The 18,679-nt window shown below is 41.1% G+C and overlaps 1 protein-coding gene across 5 annotated transcripts; it reads right to left on the bottom strand.

The window, feature by feature from the left end:
• Positions 1-9,257: 9,257 nt before the first annotated feature.
• On the bottom strand, positions 9,258-14,377 carry aggf1 (angiogenic factor with G patch and FHA domains 1). Of its 5 annotated transcripts, none has more exons than XM_069678125.1 (16): positions 14,334-14,377; positions 14,180-14,241; positions 13,823-14,016; positions 13,443-13,542; positions 13,152-13,342; positions 12,915-13,046; positions 12,624-12,815; positions 11,425-11,860; positions 11,158-11,269; positions 10,975-11,026; positions 10,771-10,872; positions 10,515-10,680; positions 10,308-10,414; positions 10,087-10,214; positions 9,897-9,996; positions 9,258-9,793 (listed from the first exon to the last, which is right to left on the bottom strand). In XM_069678125.1, the coding sequence occupies exons 2-16, from the start codon at positions 14,211-14,213 to the stop codon at positions 9,545-9,547; spliced, it is 2,295 nt and encodes a 764-aa protein (XP_069534226.1). In that variant the 5' UTR covers positions 14,214-14,241; positions 14,334-14,377; the 3' UTR covers positions 9,258-9,544. The 5 variants fall into 5 exon arrangements, with proteins under 5 accessions (XP_069534226.1, XP_069534227.1, XP_069534231.1 ...); XM_069678126.1 differs by having other exon boundaries at positions 14,325-14,371; XM_069678130.1 differs by lacking the exon at positions 14,334-14,377 and having other exon boundaries at positions 10,308-10,387; positions 11,158-11,266; positions 14,180-14,294.
• Positions 14,378-18,679: the final 4,302 nt, after the last annotated feature.

Below are 18,679 nucleotides of genomic sequence, written 5' to 3' on the forward strand. Positions count from 1 at the left end.
AACGCCTCAAAGATCCGGAGTAAAAACTTATACTGAGCCGGTAACCGCGCCGGCCAATCAAAGCACAGCTTTGCCAGGCCGTGCCGAACAACCGGCTGAGTAGAGAAGACCTGATGGAGGATGCTCAGGTTGCCTTGCTGGCCAGCAGCCTCATAGCCACAGAGGTCATGAACTATATCAAGCCTACTGTGAGCTTTGCGGCCGACACCAAGCCTGGAGATACATATACATATAGCGTGAACATCCCCATCAAAAGAGAGGACAGAGAGCTGACCCAGCTGGAGCTGCATCTACAGGAGCAGCAAGCAGCAGCCAGAGAGGAAACCAGGAAGAAGAACTAAATCTACAGATCCAATTGACCAAAGCTTTCAGGTCAATGGTCTAATGATAGAGCAGCACTTTCCTCACAGCAATCCCTCTGTTTCCTCAGGGCACTTTATAAGTCATATTTTAAAAAAGTGTAAATATCAGAGTTTGAATTCAGGCTTTATAATGCATGACAGGGGATTTCTGTTTAACTTGATATTTTCCTTTATACGGTGACATTTATTTTTATTATAAGCCTGCAGCTTGGTGTGCAACAGTGTGTGTAGATAAGTTTTTATTACACTTGCTGTGACTCTGTCATGGTTTGTACACTGGCCTTAATCTTCTATCTTTCTCAAGTGTCCATAAGAATAGTAAACAGCTCTCACACAAGCAGCTCGAAGTGTTCAAAGGATAAAATGCTTCAAATGAAAATACACAATAATAAAATCCACCTTAAATCAATAGTAAAAATTAAACCCACTGGATAAAAAAAATCTTTGCTTTGATGGTCATCTTTGTCATCTCATTAGAATTACAGACTTCCCTGATCCCTGATCTGATGTAGTGATAAATCAAATGTCAATCTGTTTTTATCAAATAGGTAATTTTCAAAAGTTTGCAACTACTTATGATTGTGTTGACATATTAACCTGAAATTTAAGGAGCTTTCACTAATCTAACCTAATAAAGCACATTGCCCTCTCCTCTAGGGGGAAACCAGCAGAATGAGGTTTCATTTTGAAAGTAATTTTCCTCCCACAGTATGACTGTTTTAAGCAAGTTGCAACAGACAAAAATATCCCAGGTTTGTGCAGGTGATGTCATTGCCTCATGATGTATGGAGATTGGAGAAAAACTACGTTTCCCAGTGGTGATGTCATGATGTCATCTCTTCTGGTTATAGAAAGGCCGAGAGATCGTATCCATCATGCCCAAGTCCAAGTGTGTGTGTTCTAATTAATAAGCAAGCTGTTAAGCAAGCTGTTCTTCTTCTTCCTCTTGCTGATAAACACCAACATATTTAAAGCTGAAAAGCAGGGGCGCTGGTTTTGCTGCATGTCACCCCCCACTCTCCTCTCCCAGTAGTTTCTGTCTCTCCTCAGCTGTCCTTTAAATAAAGGCAAAAAATAATCCTAAAAAAAAACAACTACTAAACTAACTAAATAACTTCAGGACAGTTTTGAGTTTAGTATTGTCTCATAGATCCTTCGCTGTGCACTGTGACCAGTGTACAGTGTCTAAAAAGTCTAACTTGCATTACGATTGTATAGTGAGTGTATGATACAAAGTCATAGCTATCAGATTTACCCCCTGGGGCCTGAGAGGTGAAGTCATTAGTTTCCTGAAAGCGAACATGTGATCATCCTAAATGATAATTACTTTCCTTTCTTTTAGATATCACTATATTAGTGTGGATGATGTCATTATTTCTTACATGACCGACCCGTCAGTCTGACATCTGACATACTGTAAGTGTTTGTAATGCTCCAGCAGACCTGTAGTTTCAGCCTCTGCAGGACAGGGCTCCACTGAGAGTTCAATAAGTATCCTGGCATTCATTCGTGGTTCTTTTTATGGCAAGCAGAAACACACAATCTTAATTTGTGATGAAATTCAAAAGAAAACCACCTTATATGGGGCTGCATGGTGGTGCAAGAAGGTTCCTGGTCCCAATCCAGTTTCAGACATAGGGGGCCTTTTCTGTGTTTGTATGTTCTCCCCATGGATGCATGGGTTCCCTCCAGGTGCTACAGCTTCCTCCCACAGTCCGAAGACGTGCTGGTCAGGTTCATTGACTCTAAATTGCCCGTAGGTGTGAATGTACGCGTGAAAAGTTGTCTGTCTCTACGTGTCTGCTCTGTGATTGACTGGCGATCAGTCCAGGGTGTACCCCACCTGTCGCTCCAGACCCCCCGTGATCCTGAACAGGATAAGCGGTATAGATAATGGATGACTATCTTATATGATGAAGCAAAGCTGCAGCAGCACTATGGAGAAGTTGGGCAGAGACTTCTGCTGTAGTTTCACTAGAGGGAGACACCAGCTCACTTATGTACAACTCACGACTGCCTGAGTTATGCCTAGTGTGATGTTTCTTGGTTTAGTGTGTCACCAATATCACCACTATGACCGACACCATCATCATCACATCATGACACCAAATTCTGAACAGATGCTCCCCTTCTGAGTTTGTTCTTTTCACATCAGTGAAGAGATCAGCGACGAGGATGATGGTGTAAGAAGTATACTTTAAATAATTACTTTACCTTTACCTGGTCGCATCAAAATGTACCTAAATTACTGATTGTAAAAGAGCTCATAATCAGAATGATACATTTCAGAATAACATATATCACTGAATCATCTTTACAACACAACTGTTGCTGGTAGAGATGGGGTTCATTTAAAGTATAGTGCTGGGCTGATTGTCAATGCATCATAATTAATTTGTTGATTACATGTTGTATGATGCATCCCAATCTGAAAGTATCTTTAAGCAAAAGCTTTCAAATTATTGTTGTTAGGTAAGTAGTACAAAATTTGCCCTTGAATTGGAGTGGAGTAGAAGTGTAACATAGCAAAACATGTAATATAATTTAATGTAAAAGTATTTATCTACTTAGATGTACTTAGTAATACTGGAAGTCTGTATAAAGTCTGTATCTACAAGAGATGATGTTTTAACTTGCACTGCTGCATCAAGTCCTTATAGTCTATTGCAATGTTAAATGTTCATTAAGCATAACTAAAACAATTATGTATAGTAAAAGTTAAAATTAACTGCAGTACGCATGAAATTGATGCAAACAGCAGCTGACTGCTCATAACTTCCACAGCGTAAAGTGTGACTAAACCCTGTGCAGCTCTGCAAACTGCTGTGTCTTTAAAACCCACTCTGTTTGGCTCTTTGCCCAGAAAGTTCATTTCCCATTTCCCATCCAGCCACATGGACGGAGCTCCGCCACGCAGAGAGAACAAGTATTTTCACTCAGAGGGAGAGAGAGAGAGAGAGAGCGGCACCTCCAGCAGCAGTCTGACTTCTTTGAGGACTTCTGTCACTTTTCGAGAACTTGAACATCCACAGAGCTCCCAGCAGATCCGTCACAGCCTGTCCGTCCGCAGAGAAGCCGAGGTATGATTTACACAAACATGACAGCCGGTCTGTCTGTCAGGTGCTCCGTTATTCAAATCCTCAGTACAGCATGTTTGCTTTAGTAACTGTGTGAGTCCTAGTATTGACCTGTCTGACTTTTGTACTGTATGACAGATGGCTTATTGAATGTGTAAAGTTTGCTGCTGTTTGAGCTTTTGTGTTTTTGCTGCACAAAGCCTCTCCACAAGTCAGAAGTCGAACCGGCAGTTTGTTGTAATTGTGATGTACTTCTTGAGCTGTTCAGTACTTGTGTTCATGAATGTTGCTCGGGTGAAGACTCACGGTAACAAGCGGGTTACTTTAAAAGAGATGTGTGCCTGTTAGGAAGAATTAGTCACACAAATCTTAATGGAAAGAACTGAAGGTTCAAACTGAGAGTTTCTCACAGCAGGCAGCAGTAACCAGGCTGTATAAACAGGATGCTTGTCTGCACACACACACTGGTTGAATGAACATGCTGGGGCACCGGCACCACTATCCCTGCTGTTGATGTAACAAGCAAAGTGACGTCTATAAAGCGACCTGCTTGTTGTTGTGTACAACTGGCACGGCGGCTGCATCATGTGAGCGACTGCGCTGCGGAGGTTTTCTGGAGGATTTTCTGGGAACATGAGGTCACAGCGAGGGAGACACACCCAGAGGCTCGGGCAGGGAGGAAGAGGGTGGAAGACGTTCATACAACAGCAGCAGCTCTGACTGAGTCACTTGTCGGGAGGAAGCCGTAGCTGTGTTGGAATTTCCATTCAGTTTGGAGCACAAGAATTCAGTCTGGATGTGGTATTTATACTGAGACTGAGGGCATGAAGGCCACTTCCCTTTGAAATACAGAAACTGAAGCCTTATGGCGGCTTTAATAGGATTGCATAATGCGCTTTATTTTTGCTCAAAAGACACTTTTGCATTCGTTTCCTTTTTCCAAATAGTGTCATTTCCTACCAGCAGCATAACCTTATTATAAACAGGTTTGTACTATATACAAAAAACATATTCAGGCTGGAATGTGAATCATTTCCTCTCAGCTAAAATGATCAAGCTGGATGACCTTTGACCCCATGGAAGCATTTAAACCCCCAACTTCCTGACCTCGCCTCACATGAGCGTTCACATCCAAACAAGTGCACTGTTTGTTCTGGAAGCTCTTCAGACTGCTCGCTAAGGACCACAAACGGGTTTTTAACTGGTGTAATCTGCAAAGCTTCAGCCTGTGTGCCTTGTTCTGATTTATCGAGGCTCAGCCACCAGTGTGGACGGACGTGGCTGGGAGGGCCGAGTGAGCCGGAAGTGAAGTTGGAGGGGAGAGGGGAGAAGTTGAGTCAACACAGCACTCAGAGTCCACAGTTTGTCAGACTTGTGTCGCTTCTGGTCTCGTGCCTTTCAATGGAGACGCAGACTGAGATTGTGATAACACGGAGTAACAGACGCAGGCAGACACGGCTCAGATGAAATGACAGGAAACTGGCAGGGGAGGTGGATATCCTGCTTCTGTCTGGGTCAAAGAGAAGGGAAAGAAGTGTAACTGAAACTACTTTTAAAGAGATTATTATTAATGCTCTTTGTAGAGATTTACCACGCTGGACCTTACTCTGATTGCAACAAAGTACAAGAGCACAAAGGCATTATTTATCCAGATTTATTTCATACAATACTGTATATTTCATGATTTTCCCTGACCTCTACACCACGTCTGCAGTCCACAAGGCTGTAGCAAAACATTACACACTATATAAGCGTGGACGTCTCTGTTTCAAGAGCTATTGTCTTCACTTTGTGGCATTTGTGCACACTGTGTTACAAAAGGCTTCATTCTGCTTCACAGCTGCTCTCATAAACACATTGTGTTGTGTGCCGCTTCAAAGTAAAACAAGCTGTGGTCAGCATTGAGCAACACAACACACCAGACGAGCTCTGAACGCACGCAACTGCAGTTCAACTTTAAATAGTAAAAAACCATCCTGACATTTTCCGAGCTGAACCCAAATGACAGACTGCAGTTAGTTACTCTGGTCGCACAGCCCGGCCCTGGACGATGATGGAGAGCAGTAGTAATGAATGACCTCCTGCAACATGTAGGGAAACTATGAGTGATGATGATGGAGGAGTTGCTTTCATACGATCACTGTGTGGTCACTCTGACACACACTGAGGGAGAGTCTCTTGTAGTGATCACAGTCTACCAGCTGATGTCAACAGATGTCAATGATATATAAAAGGGAAACCTACACGTCTGGAAAACTTCTTCTCTCCTCTCTCCACAGGGTGGCAGAGCGGAGTCAGAGGTTACCCTGTAACGCTACAACAGGAATTTATGAAGCGCCAAGAGGCCAGAGATTTGCATTTTCTATGTCAGACTGTAGTTTAATGTTGCGGTAAATAGTTGATTTAATAAACACAAAGTTGCATTTGACATTTCTTTAAATTATTATCTATCTTAATCCCTTCTGCTTAATCAGCCTTTCCAACTTTTTTTAAACAGAATATACATGTCTGTGCTAAACAGACATTATAATGAAAGACCTAAATAGCCTACTGATACAAAAATGTAAATCTACTAAAAATCAAACAATGTATTGAACTGTTGTAAATGGGCAAGATTTGGCTCACTGGCTCCCACTTTAATAGGCTTGCCTTAAAACAAACAATCTCAAGCGTTCAGACCAATGACTAAGTCTACCCTCTCAGGTTGTTTCATCTGAAGAATTCGAGAATTCACCAATAATTTTAGCGCTTTAAGTAATAATATCAAAGATTTTCATGTAAATAAATGTCTGTTAAGTCACTATCTAATGTAACACAATGGTGATTGAGCCTATGGCCCACTGATGAAAGCCTTTAAATTTGCAGTATATAGCATTATTATGGACTGGGTGTCTGTGGCGAAATTTGTGGAAAAAATCACCAGTGGCGCCCAGTTAGTGATGCGTTTTCAATCACCAGAGAGGTCTGCCAGAGAGGGTAGGCGGAGCTAAGCGGCTGCTTTTCCGGTCTCTGCAAGTAAACAGTAATCTACTATAGCGAGTAAACAGTAATCTACTATAGCGAGTAAACAGTAATCTACTATGGCTGAACAAACAAAGTAAAGATGGATGACTACAGATACAACTTCAAAAATAAGTGAAAATCCAAAGAAAAAGAAACAAATTGGACGCTCAGATGAAGGCAAACAGTCAAAAAAGGAAAGTGACCGTCAGCGGGGAAAATCAAGAGTTACAACTGTAACAAAGGGAGCCAACCATAGACGTCTGGTTATCTGGGACGTTTGATCCCACATTTGCCTCTTATCGTCATAAGGTGCTAAAACTGAGGATTTCGAGATTCTATCTTTAAAGTGTGGCCCAATCCTGACTCAATTACAGGTAGATTCCTAAGACACTGAGACCTGCACAAAATACAGGAGCTGCTTAATTAAAAGATAATAAGATCAAATTCTATGAACTGTAATTCATTTATTGATTAAATTCTATTTACTTGGTTAAATTTAACTGAACAAAATTCAATAATTTAATTCAGTTAAATAAAATTACTTATTTTTCCTTATTTTAATTCAATTCAAGTATTTGATACAATATAATTCAACAAACTGAATTTGTTTTATTTCAATCTATTTGTTTTAATTTAATTTAATAAAGTTTGATTTTAAGAAGGAAAGAATGTTAAACCTTGCATAGAAGATGTTATTTAAGGCAAGTGAATACTTTTCATTCATGTAAAACTTCTGACTCATGTCGTCTATCAAGATAACGAGTTATGACGTTATGCTCATCCAAATACCTGAAACACTGTATTCACGTTAGAAACATTCCTCTGTTATCTGCTGATGTGAACCTCCCTTCTTCTGTCTGATCTTATGTTTAAAGGCAACACGTCACAGTGCTTTTTTTTTTACAGGTCTGTGTGATTGGATGCATGTATGTGATAAATGTTTGGTATGAATAGGGGGATGCCCTTTTCCTGCTCTTTGACCTTTGACCTAGGTACAGCTTAAAGTTAGACGTGTTGGAAAACAAGGTGTCATTGTCGGAGTGAGACATGGCAATGGCAAGTTTTAGTGACTAAAAACTCTAACTTTCATCACACCTGTCACTTCTCTAATTCTGTTTGGTTAAACACCTTTGACAGAAACAATTCAACAGCCACATTTCTTGGTTCCTTACAGTGTAGCTTAAAATAAAGAGATCAGACACACTCTTTCCTCTTTTATAAATCTCAAGCATTCAAGATTTAATAATTTGTTTTATTACTATCTAGTCTAAAAATGGTCTTAACTATCTTCAGGATTTTTCTCATCTGTCACATAAACCACTCTGTTTCAGTTCCAAACCTAGTCTCTAAGAGAACTTGTTTCCACTCGCCTGTGAGAGTATAATCCAAAAAGGAAACAGCTCCTCAGGAATTGTCAAATTTTCTCACTTAGGGCGAAATAAGAGCATACTATCTCTGTGAGATTAATATGCACTGTCACAGCTTATATTATGTTCTGTGTATTCCAGTGTTGAGTTGGAAAATGCAATTCAACATAACCAGCTTAACAGATTCAATTACTGGTTTGTTATCTTTATCACGCAACAGACCATGACAAGAACCCAAGTACGCTGATTCCGCCCTGAAGGACTTTAAAATCACTGCATGTTTCGTTTAATAACATGTGAAGAAACTACATTATGAAAGGCCTGCACGTCAAAGAACAGTGGCCCAGTGTTCGTCTAAAAGCTCTCAAAGTGTCAGGAACTGGTCAAGCCAGATCTGTGAAAAAGCCCTGAGCTACATCCTCACCAACGACTGGATTCCCGCATTATCTCATGACTGGCATCATCCTTTTATGGCGGAGACTTTATACTCAACACAGAGGACGAGCGCTGATCCCTCCCAGTTTTACTACGCTACAGTATCAGCTGCTGAATGTTTACTTGCTGTAAGAGCAGTTAAGTTGAGGGAGGAAACTTAAGGAAGGAGGGACGGGAGGACCGACCTGTCAGAAGAAACCTGACAGTAGAGTGACTACTGAACACTACGAGAGGAGAGTATGCCTGCAAGCTGAAGGGAACACATTGGTGGGTCTTTACTCGACTGCAGAGAGAGAAGATCAAAATGGGAGGAAATATAAGTCAAAAGAAGAACAGCAGGAGAGCCAGCTCAAGGAGTCACGGCAACAGTGTCATGTGAGTCAAATCACTCACCTGTTAGATGGGATTTTACAGTTAAATCTATTACCACTTAGTTTGAAGTCGGTAACCTTTAACAGAAGAAAAACTCTCAAAACATCTGTAGTTAATATTTGTAAAGTTATCAGTGAGGATTTAAAACACGTTACTCTGGTGTAATCTACAACACTGAGCTTGCATTCTTTTACCAATCGGTGCGACGCTGGCCTCTCTTCAAGTGTACGCTTGCACACACATGCAAATATTCACACACCCTCAAAATGAACCCGCAGATAAAGAGTGCACACTGATAAATGGACTGTTAAATGTTTGCTCGCCGGCTTCACCGAGCGCCTGCGTATGTGTTTCCATGTGCTTTTGAGCAAACAAACCTAAGACAGTAAAATAGGAAGTGACTGTGAATCAAAGACAACAAAAACAGTTTTACTTTCAAAATTCATTGAACAACATTAAGAAAAAAAAGAAAGAGAAGGTTGCGAAAGTGTCACACCAAACAGTTGTGACTGGTTTAACATGATTAGTTACAGGTTGTCAAAACAAATCCACTGTAGTCTCATCACAGCATGATCTCATTGTGAGAAATATAGCTCCGCTGTGTCAATGTTTGCCTGGGGCGATTCAAGTCCTTTTTGTTGTGTGAGGCAAAACTTGGACCATCAAACACACAGTTCATCTCCTTTTTGGACTGTAAAAGATTCCCACAGTTCACTTATGACAGCGGACAAAAGTAGTTTTACAGCAGCAGCTGGTGACTTTTACAACTGTAGATTGTAAGTTGACATAATTTGGGTCATGCTCAGTCTCTTCAGTGAGTAAACACAAGCTATCTTACAAGTAATTTGCAGACTGAGGAGACTCCCTTTGCTCATATCAAATATCCAGCGTGTAAATCCAATATAAATATGTACAGCGTCATTCATTGCTAACTGCCTGTATCAAAACCTGCTTGTGTGTCTGTCGTTTCCGTCTCCTCAGCTTTGACCCAGGCTTTGGCTGAGCTGTTCTTCTGTGTTTTAGGCGACGGCACGTCAGGCTGGCACGAATCAGCGAATCTCTCTCGCGCTTTCTCCCAGTTCTTCTGAGACTTTGATTTGGTCAGAGACACATTGTCCAGAGACATGGCTGCACCGGCCCCCAAACCTGACTGGGACTTTCTGATTTTCAGTTCAATCTGAGGAGAGAGGAATGAGAAAGAAAAGAATCACATCATTTTGTTAACACTATATCTTACTCAGAACAGGATCTGCAAACAGGACATCATCAGAAGGTCTTACCGGGGCTTTCATTCCAGTGCCCTCTTTCCCCAGCCCCTCCCCTTTCTTCCAGCCCATCTTTTCCAGCATCTTCCGTCCTTTATTGACTTCACTGATCTCCCTTTAAGGAGGCAAATAAGACACAGCACATGATTACCAATTCATCCAATATTTGTCTTCTTCAGCTGTTAGTCTTTGAGAATATACTTACTGATGAACAGAAGCGGGTGCATCATCTCGTTGGAAGGCGCCCTCGCTGCCCACCGTCTGTCTCCTGGATTCTGCTCGGTCCTTGTACTTCTTGTTCTTTAGGGCTTTGGTCCCCTCGAATTCACTGCTCTGTTCACAGAAAAGCAGAGAGGGGATTGGCTGTTTGAAGAGAAGAGGGTTTAAAAACTTGATTTGGCTGCTGCTTGTCCCGATAACACTCACCTGCAGGCCGTATTTAGCTTTCATCTGCTTCAGCTCCTTTTGTCTGAGCGCTTCTTTGTCCTCTTTGGAAAGAGTAGGGCCTTTGGGAAAATACACAGGGAGGATCTCTTATGGAGGGGTGGTATAAAAATTAAAAAGCACATCAAGCTTTTCAAACAAACAAGTTTAACCTTATTATATATAGATATTTCTCTTGATTTGTCTCACCTGCCGTCTCCTCTCTCCTGTGCTTGCTGAGGTGAGCCATCACCTGACCGGGCTCACAGCCGTCACAGGTGTCAGTCCCCGAGTGTATGTGGAAGGACAGCACGGTCTCTCCCATCTTCACCTCATCTCCGTGCATCAGTGCATGTGGCTCACACTTGGTTTTGGGCTAAAGAGGAAAGATTCTACAATGAAGTCACTGCTGAATGGATGTTTAAAGCTTTTATTCAGAGGCAACAAGCTGAGACAAATGGCGAACCTGTAAGATCCTGTTGCCGTTGATGACGGTTCCATTCTGGCTCCCCTGGTCCACCAGCATGTAGCCCTGCTGCTCCTGGTCAAAGTAAACTTCTGCATGGAACTTGAAGCAAACACAGTTCAAAGTTAGAAACATTACATAAAGTCTGTAAAGTACCAATGAACGATGTCGACAATGGTACAAAGTTAAAGCGCAGAGGGGTACCTTGCTTACTCCCATTTCTGCTATTCTGATAGCATGGTCCATATCTTTCTCTCTGCAACAGAAAGACAGCAGGTTGTCCTTTATTGTTTTGGTTAGAGTTTGCCGCTGTTGCAACCCATTCTCAAACCACTTTTGCATGGTGTAAAGTGCTAAACCTTTGATTGAAAGAAAGACCCAACAAACCTGCCGATGGTGGCTGGAGAGTCTGCGGTGATGATGAACAGAGTGCCAACCTGCAGCACGGGAGATCTGACCACAGTCACTCTCACACAGGGCGGCCAAATGTCTTTGACTGCTAGAAAAAAAAGGCCAGATCATTGTCACAGGAACATTGCCTCAAGAGGATTTAACTGTCTTTGGCTTCCTATCAGCTTAAGCTAATATACCCAAGAACTAGTTGTTAAGATTAGAGCCCTAAAAGCACTGAACTCCTCTCGTTTTTCCTCTCACCTTCCTGAGTCTGAGTCTCCATTTCTGACTCTGGGCTTCCCTCGGAGGGGGAGCTTGAAGATGATGAGAACGAGGGAGTTGAGTCCCACTCCTCCCTCTCTGACTCTGTGATCTCACCCTCCTCTGGCTCACTGTTCCCCTCTGAGTCATCGCTGCGAGCCGAACTCTTTTTCTTCTTTTGCTTTTTTAACTTCTTCATTTTCTTTCTTGATCTATCCTTTTCATCCGAGTGTGAACCGTTTCTCTGTTTCTTCCTCTTCGATGAAGACTTGTCTCTCTCCTCCCGGTGTTTGGAGGAGTCTTTTCTACGAGAAACCGTGCCTGGACTGCGAGACCTTCGCTTCAGTTTTCGAGATTCTGTGGTCCTCTTGGTCGTTTTCTTTTCGACCCACTCGGTTTCTTCTTCTTCCAACTTAACCTCTTCTAATACGAGGCCCTGCCATCAGACAGTCAACAGCGAAATTAGCATCCACAGTGATGGGCCCTGACAGCAGGCAGGCTGGCTTTGTAGATCCCATGTTGCATGTCAGGCACTGTTTTTTTGTTTGGTCTCAGACTTCAAAGACAATTCACTACAGACCGCCCCCAAAATAAGTCATGTAATCAAACCCACCCACAATCAGTTGTTCGATCACACAGACAACTGTTTGATAACCTGTGTTGCTATCACTTTATTGATTGTCTTAAAATGTTATCGCTTACTTTAATGCTATATATATATATCCAAGAACAATCTGTAAATCCTATCCAAATATTTCCAAGGAGTGGCTTGTGTGTATAAGTGGACTTGTCCTCTTTATTGGAACCGTATGAGAGACTTATAAGTATTTATTTGTCCTAATGTAGTGGCAAAATCTATTGAATCAAGGCCTAAGCTATAAATAACTTGAGTTATATACATATATTAAAAAGGTGTACCTCTGTGGGGAGTGGTATTCCAGTAAGAAGAAATCTTCATTTTAGCCAATGAGTTAGTCACCTCTTGCACCTAGGTCAGAGGATATCTTTTAGTCAACTAGCCTCAAATTCATATAAAAGAAAACATACAGCAAGTAGTGTTTGAAGACTGAGACCAACAAATTAATGAAGACTTGAAACATTGCAGCTTTTGAGGGGAACTACAAAGTCAAAAGCCAGCTGTCGGGAAGAACGCATTCATGTATTTATGTCATGCATCAGTAAAAGATAGTGTTAGATACCTGGCAGGAGGTTTTCTTGGACCCTTTCTTAACCTTTCTGCCCTTCTTTTCAACAACACTGTTGTCTTGATCAGGCTCAGCAGCAGTTTGTGCAGTAGGAACCTCAATCCGGGAATGAAACTGGTACCGTCCACTCTCTGCATCAAAGTAGTAGTAAATGCCTGTGTTGGCATCATAGTACAGCTGACTCGCCTACGGAAGAGGAAAATGTGTAAGAGTAGACCCTTAAACCACACTACTACTGCTGCTACAGACAGTATTATTTTACTGAGAAGGGTGTAATTAACAAACCGAGTCATAGTAGAAGCCTGTGCTGTGGTCATAGTACATGCCAGTGGTCTCATCAAAGACGAACCCGGTCTGTGTCATAGCCTCTTCAGCAGTGGCCCTTAACATATCAGCTATGGATCCTCCATCACCGTCCTGAAAGAACAATTTAATTTACTAGTCATAACGTAAACTCAACATTTGCAATAACTTCTTCTTCAAGTAACGTTTTAGTATAACAAACTTTTTAGATAAACAAACCTCAGTTGGGACTGCAACACTGTCAACATGTTGACCTGACGCATCAGTAACAACTGCTTCATTTGTTGTTGACACCTCAGCTGCCTCGCTGCCATCAGCTGTTTCCACAGCTGCCACTGTGCTCAGGTCTTCCTGAATGTATGAGGCCTCTGGATTCTCAGTATAGCCTCCATAGTAGTAGTTGTAATAGTCTGGAAAGGATTATTGACATATTTATCAGCATATTACTTTTTTGGAAAACTTAAATGTTCCTTTAACATAAAAGATAATGTGCATGAGAAAGTCACACACCAGTTTCTGTCCAGACATGTTCTTCTGTCTGCGTTTCACATTCAACTCTGTCTTTATCTTTCTTCTTCCGTTCATGAATCTCTGCACTCAGCTGGTCAACCTGAAACAATAGATTTCAGATCAATTCAGTTGACAGATCTCATAGCTTCCGGGTAACAATTGCTTTTTTTAATTACTCAGTATTCATTTATTAATGTTTGAGAGATAGAAAAAGTTAGTTTTTATGGAACAATTCAGAATCCTTTTAGGGCTTTATCCAGTGGATACATGTATAACGTCTCAGGTAACCACACTGTCCTAAAGAGCTCTGAACAAACTGAACTGGTGTACAGCACGAAGAGGTCTGTATAATCATTTATAATAGTGTTGTTATCACTGACCTGTTTCCTCAGGTCCTCGTTGTAGCTCTCTGTGCTCCTCTGCTGTCTTTCGGACTGTTTCAGCTGTTTCTGTAGCTTGTCCAGCTCGGCTCTGCACTCAGCCAGCTCCTGCTGCAGAGACTCCACTCTCAGCCGGAGCTCAGCCTCCTCAGACGCCGGGTCCTGTTCCCCATCCTCCTTCTCCATTAGTTTAACTGAGGACGGTTACATTCAAACTTTTAACTTCGGTGACAGCACAGTTGGCACTGAAGCTACTGTGAATGGTTTAAAACAACACTACTTCTAATATGAACACAAAGCTGCTAACTAACCGCTGAGCCCAGCGCAACTAATGTAATGCAACATTGCACTTCTTACCCTTTGCCTCGTTTCCGTCTCCTTGGCAGTGCATTTTGGGTCAGCCTGGCACATGAACCGACCTGAAAGTTGAAAATAGACATTTTGTAACCACCCTGTATTTCCGACACAGTCGAGTACATGTTTTTGATAGTTAGTCAGTTACAGTTATAACCGTTTTAACGTTTACTGTCCACCCTTTTCCCAACCGCCATTTAGTAAACTAGCTTACTACGTCACAACGGAAGTACTTCTTCTTCGGGCTTGGCGGACTTCTTTCTCTCTGTAACTCTAACACATCCCGAAGCGTGTACTGCCACCCATAGACATATCAGGGTTATTATAGTTTTGAAATGTTCATTAGTTTATATTTGTATTTCATTTTGTTTTTTGAATAGTTATTTTTAGTTTAGTTTTTATTTCGTTTTCGTTTTTCATGTATTAAGAGGAAAGCCTTGATTTAAAGAAGCTGAAATGGGCAGGATGAAAGAATGCATGACATCAAATATTATTTTCATTAGGCCAGTATCTCTCGAGAAGTCAAAAAGAGCAGGACAGTGTGGTAGCTATAGCAACCACAATTTGAATGGGGGGTGTTGGACGACGAAGACGAAAACTACGCTGGTTTACCTGCAACTCTATTTAGTTTTACTTCGTGTTGCATTGTTCATCGTCATTTTCATTTAGTTTTAGTTTTTTTTAATACTTTTTATTTCACGAATAACGAAAAATATTTTTTCACTGCTAGTTTTAGTTTTAGTTTTCGTTAACAAAAATAACCCTGCATGGTTTATATACGAAATGAGTTTTTAACTTAACATTATTCAAGTAACCTTAACATTATTTGAACCCCTTTGCCTTTTTAAATGTCAATTTATGTTCTTGACGACAAAGAGCCAGGTAAGCGTAAGAAAACAACATACAATTCTCCATGTTAATGCAGGAGACATTAGCCTGTGCTGTAGGCCTACCCCAATGATTAGCTTACCTAGATTTTGGTGCTGAATTACTCTGCAAGAGGTTTCCAAGTGTTTTAGGGAAATTCCCAATATTCCCAATTCCCTCAAACCACATCTGTTCACGATGGCCTTTGGAATATAATTCAAGTTCCACAGTTTGCTAATTAAGAATATGTAATTATACATTTTAACATGTCAACTTGTTGAAGTTTAACAGTAGTTATGTGCCAAATAATAGATATCACATGCTCACTTTCAAGTTTGTGTGTGGATTTTGTTAAATAAGTATTTAAATTGTAAAACGTATGTTAAGCAATGGCTTTTGTTATTAAAATGTCATTGCGCGTTTTCACCACTAGATGTCACTGCAACACATTGATTCTGCTATGTGACAGCTCAGAGTGAAACACAAAATTGACCTATGACTACTTTTTGCCCTGTTAAGGTAGGCTTACGTATTTCTCTGAGGATGTGGTTATAACTTAAAGTCAAAGCAACATTTTTGTCAGAAGCGTGCTTCCAGTAGATTCAGCTGATAGTTTATGAATTTGTTTATCTCACTGTTTAGTTTGTGTCACTTATAGCTATCCATATGTGCAGTTTGGGAGCTGACATTTTAGTTTGCCTAACAGTAATGATAAGGCAAAAGTCAGCACAACTGTAATCTAACATAGGCTAATTGTTGCACAAATCGTTTCTGCCAATGGCCGCTGGTCCACTTGGCCTTCCTCTTTCTCCTCTGTTCCTCAAATACACACATAACTACCCTTCTGGTTATTTACTTCCTTTCTCTTCATGTCTTCAGAGCATTCAGAGGAATGGCTGTTTCATAATGAGGTGGCTCCACTATTGTCCTCTGAAAATAATAGTGTTTAAAAATATTATAACCTCAACAGGGTCTAATTATAACGTGCACATTTTATCTCTGCATTCTTCCTGACACTGAAGCTGTGAATTTGCACAGGAGAACAATATTGTTACTGGATGTTAAGCCTAAACATACATCTGTCATTAGTCATGTTTGTACAGAGACAGGCGGAATAAGAGCTGCTGTGTCAACTGAGAATAACCTCACAATAGGAGGGGAAGGACAGAATTGTTTTCCTTCCAGCTTTAGTGACTTTCTGTTTTCTTAAAACTGCCTTTCAGGTTCCTCCCACTGTGTTTGAAATCTGAGCTCTTTTGCGTTTTGTTTGGATTTTGGTGGCGCGTCAGACTCCTTGGCAGGAGTTCTGGTGCTTGTGGTGGTAATAGAGCAGCTTTGAAGAATAGGGTGGTCTTTTATCTGGAGACACACACAGCTGCGTCGTGGCGTTGCCTACTGATGTTTATTTGTGCCATTTTTAGACTAGACAAGCAGACATAGAGCTGTGAGTGTGACTGGTTTGTTTTTAAAGGAGTGAAGAAGATGGCGCTATCAGCTCGGGTTTCTTTTGTGTTTTTCTGATTTATGGTAAATAAACAGTCAGGATTTTATGTTAGGGATGGTAATATGATCCTTTTCTTATGTAACCCACTCATCCCTGGCTGCCATGAGTTTTTACTGGCCTCAGCTTCAGCACTGGTGCAGGGAGCCTTTTAGAATAAACAGTGAATCCATGGAAACGATGAGTTTAATGCTTTTTCCATATAAAGACAAAGTGAAATAACTTTCACAGATGCAGAAAACACTTTCACACCTTATCTTCAATGTTTTGTAGATGACTCATTGATAGTCTCTGACTTCAGAAGCCTGGTGCTTTTGGCTGACAGACAAGAAAGAAACGCTAACCCCAGATTAAACGCAAAAATTGATCCTCAGCCTCCAGCAATAATCTCCTTGTACTTCCCCCTAACAACTGCATGCTCATGATCAATGCAAGCAGAGATTTCCCCTGCTTTCACCTCAGCCTTAAGCTCCACCGGACCCAGACGGTTAATAATTGGGCAGAGGACGAGCTCCACCCTTTCTGGTCCAGTGTGGAAACTCTGAGCCTGACTGAGGCACGTTTTTCTCTGCTCCTTCAGTGGAATTTGGGAGGAGTTTAGCTGCTGCATGGCCAAGCCAAACCCTGAAGGAGGATCTGGAGAAAGAACTGTTCAAAATATTACACAGAGGATGTATTATAAAGCTAGATGAAAAAGCTCACCAAGCCAAAAACATCAAGTATACCACCCAGGTGCACTGATCGTACAGAGACTTCAATATTTCAGCCTGAATGCACACATGATTTTAACCTTAGCCTTGTTTATTTTTTGATAGAGGTTATCTGTGTCATCATTTATAAGGCCTCTCTGCTTGACGTAATCAATTCATTTTGAGTTTGTTTTACTGGCTCACTTCCTTATTAAATAAAAGCCTATAACTACAGTTCTCTATCTAGCACCATGTTATTGGTGGATGCAAATATTCCTCCTATCAATGCACACACGTTCACAGTATATCCCAACCAATATTTGATTTTAGAGGCTGATTATGGATATCTTTTTATTCATATATCAAAATGATACTTTTTATAATGACTAACATACATACTGAAAAGTTTTAAACTCATCGCACATGGTCAACACACTGTGTAATGGAGACACTGTGTCTAAGTTTGGTGAACGTGAGCTGCAACATCGGGAAAAACTAGAGTGTGAGCTCTTCCCAGCCTGTATAAGCAGGAGGAATTGACCAATTACCCTTTCAATGCAGGCATGTGGTCAGCACCATACAATTAGATCAAATCAGCCAACTAAAGGTAAAGAGAATGAAATAGAATAAAATACCACACAACAAAATAATGGAATAAGATAAAGCTTAGAAATAAAAGAGATAAAACACATTCTGTAGCCCGATATCAGAACACTAACAGCAAAAGCATGTTCACCTTTAGCCTGAGGTCAGGGCTGTGGAACAGCTAGCAGAGACTTGCCTGTGTACCTGAGGCTACACTCTGGCTCACAGGGGAGCAGCAATTCAGAAATATAACTAGGAGCCAAACTATGAGTGCTTTAAATGTGATCAGTAAACTCTTAAAATCAATTCTCCAACTGATTGGTAACCAGTGATTGGTAACCATGCACTCAAAGGGAGCCAACACAACTACCCCTATTTCATCTTCAATTAGCTGAAGGTTTTGGGATATCCAGCAGTGGATTTCTGAATGATAAGACATGTAGGTTACCTTCTTCATATGTGATGGGACTTAGATCTTAATGTCATCCATATAACAATAATAATAAATGTTGTGTTTTTGGAAAACGTTTCTATTTGGGAGCATGTGTTTAAAGAACAACAAGGGACCAAGGATGGAGCCTTGGGGAACTCCTCTTGTTGGGACCACTGAAAAGAAGGCATCACTGACAATCTGTAAAGGTTTAGTTTGACAAGATTTCAACCAGCCTGAGACTTAATCCCCGAGGCTGACACTGTCTTAAGGCAATCCAACTAAGTTCCATAAGCAAGGCAATCAAATAGGGAGCAGAGATCAAAACTGTAATTTCATCTGCGTCAGCTGTTGGTAATAGATCATTTTTAATTGGTGTTTCTTCTGGATCATTCTATAAGGCGCTCATCCTTTGTCAAGCGTCTCTTGGT

Source organism: Semicossyphus pulcher, unplaced genomic scaffold, assembly GCF_022749685.1.
Source record: "Semicossyphus pulcher isolate SPU_LCO1_2020_fin unplaced genomic scaffold, fSemPul1.0.p SCAF_3, whole genome shotgun sequence".
Classification (NCBI taxonomy): Eukaryota; Metazoa; Chordata; class Actinopteri; order Labriformes; family Labridae; genus Semicossyphus; species Semicossyphus pulcher.

Bases quoted from the DNA above. Each gene is read 5' to 3' on its own strand.
- aggf1 (XM_069678125.1), bottom strand. From the start codon at position 14,213: ATGCACTGCCAAGGAGACGGAAACGAGGCAAAGG. The intron at 13,047-13,151 runs GTTTGTTTATCT...TTGTTCTTTCAG, and splicing joins GTGTTGCAGTCCCAACTGAG to GACGGTGATGGAGGATCCAT. The intron at 11,861-12,623 runs GTATCTAACACT...GTCTGATGGCAG, and splicing joins CCAAGAAAACCTCCTGCCAG to GGCCTCGTATTAGAAGAGGT.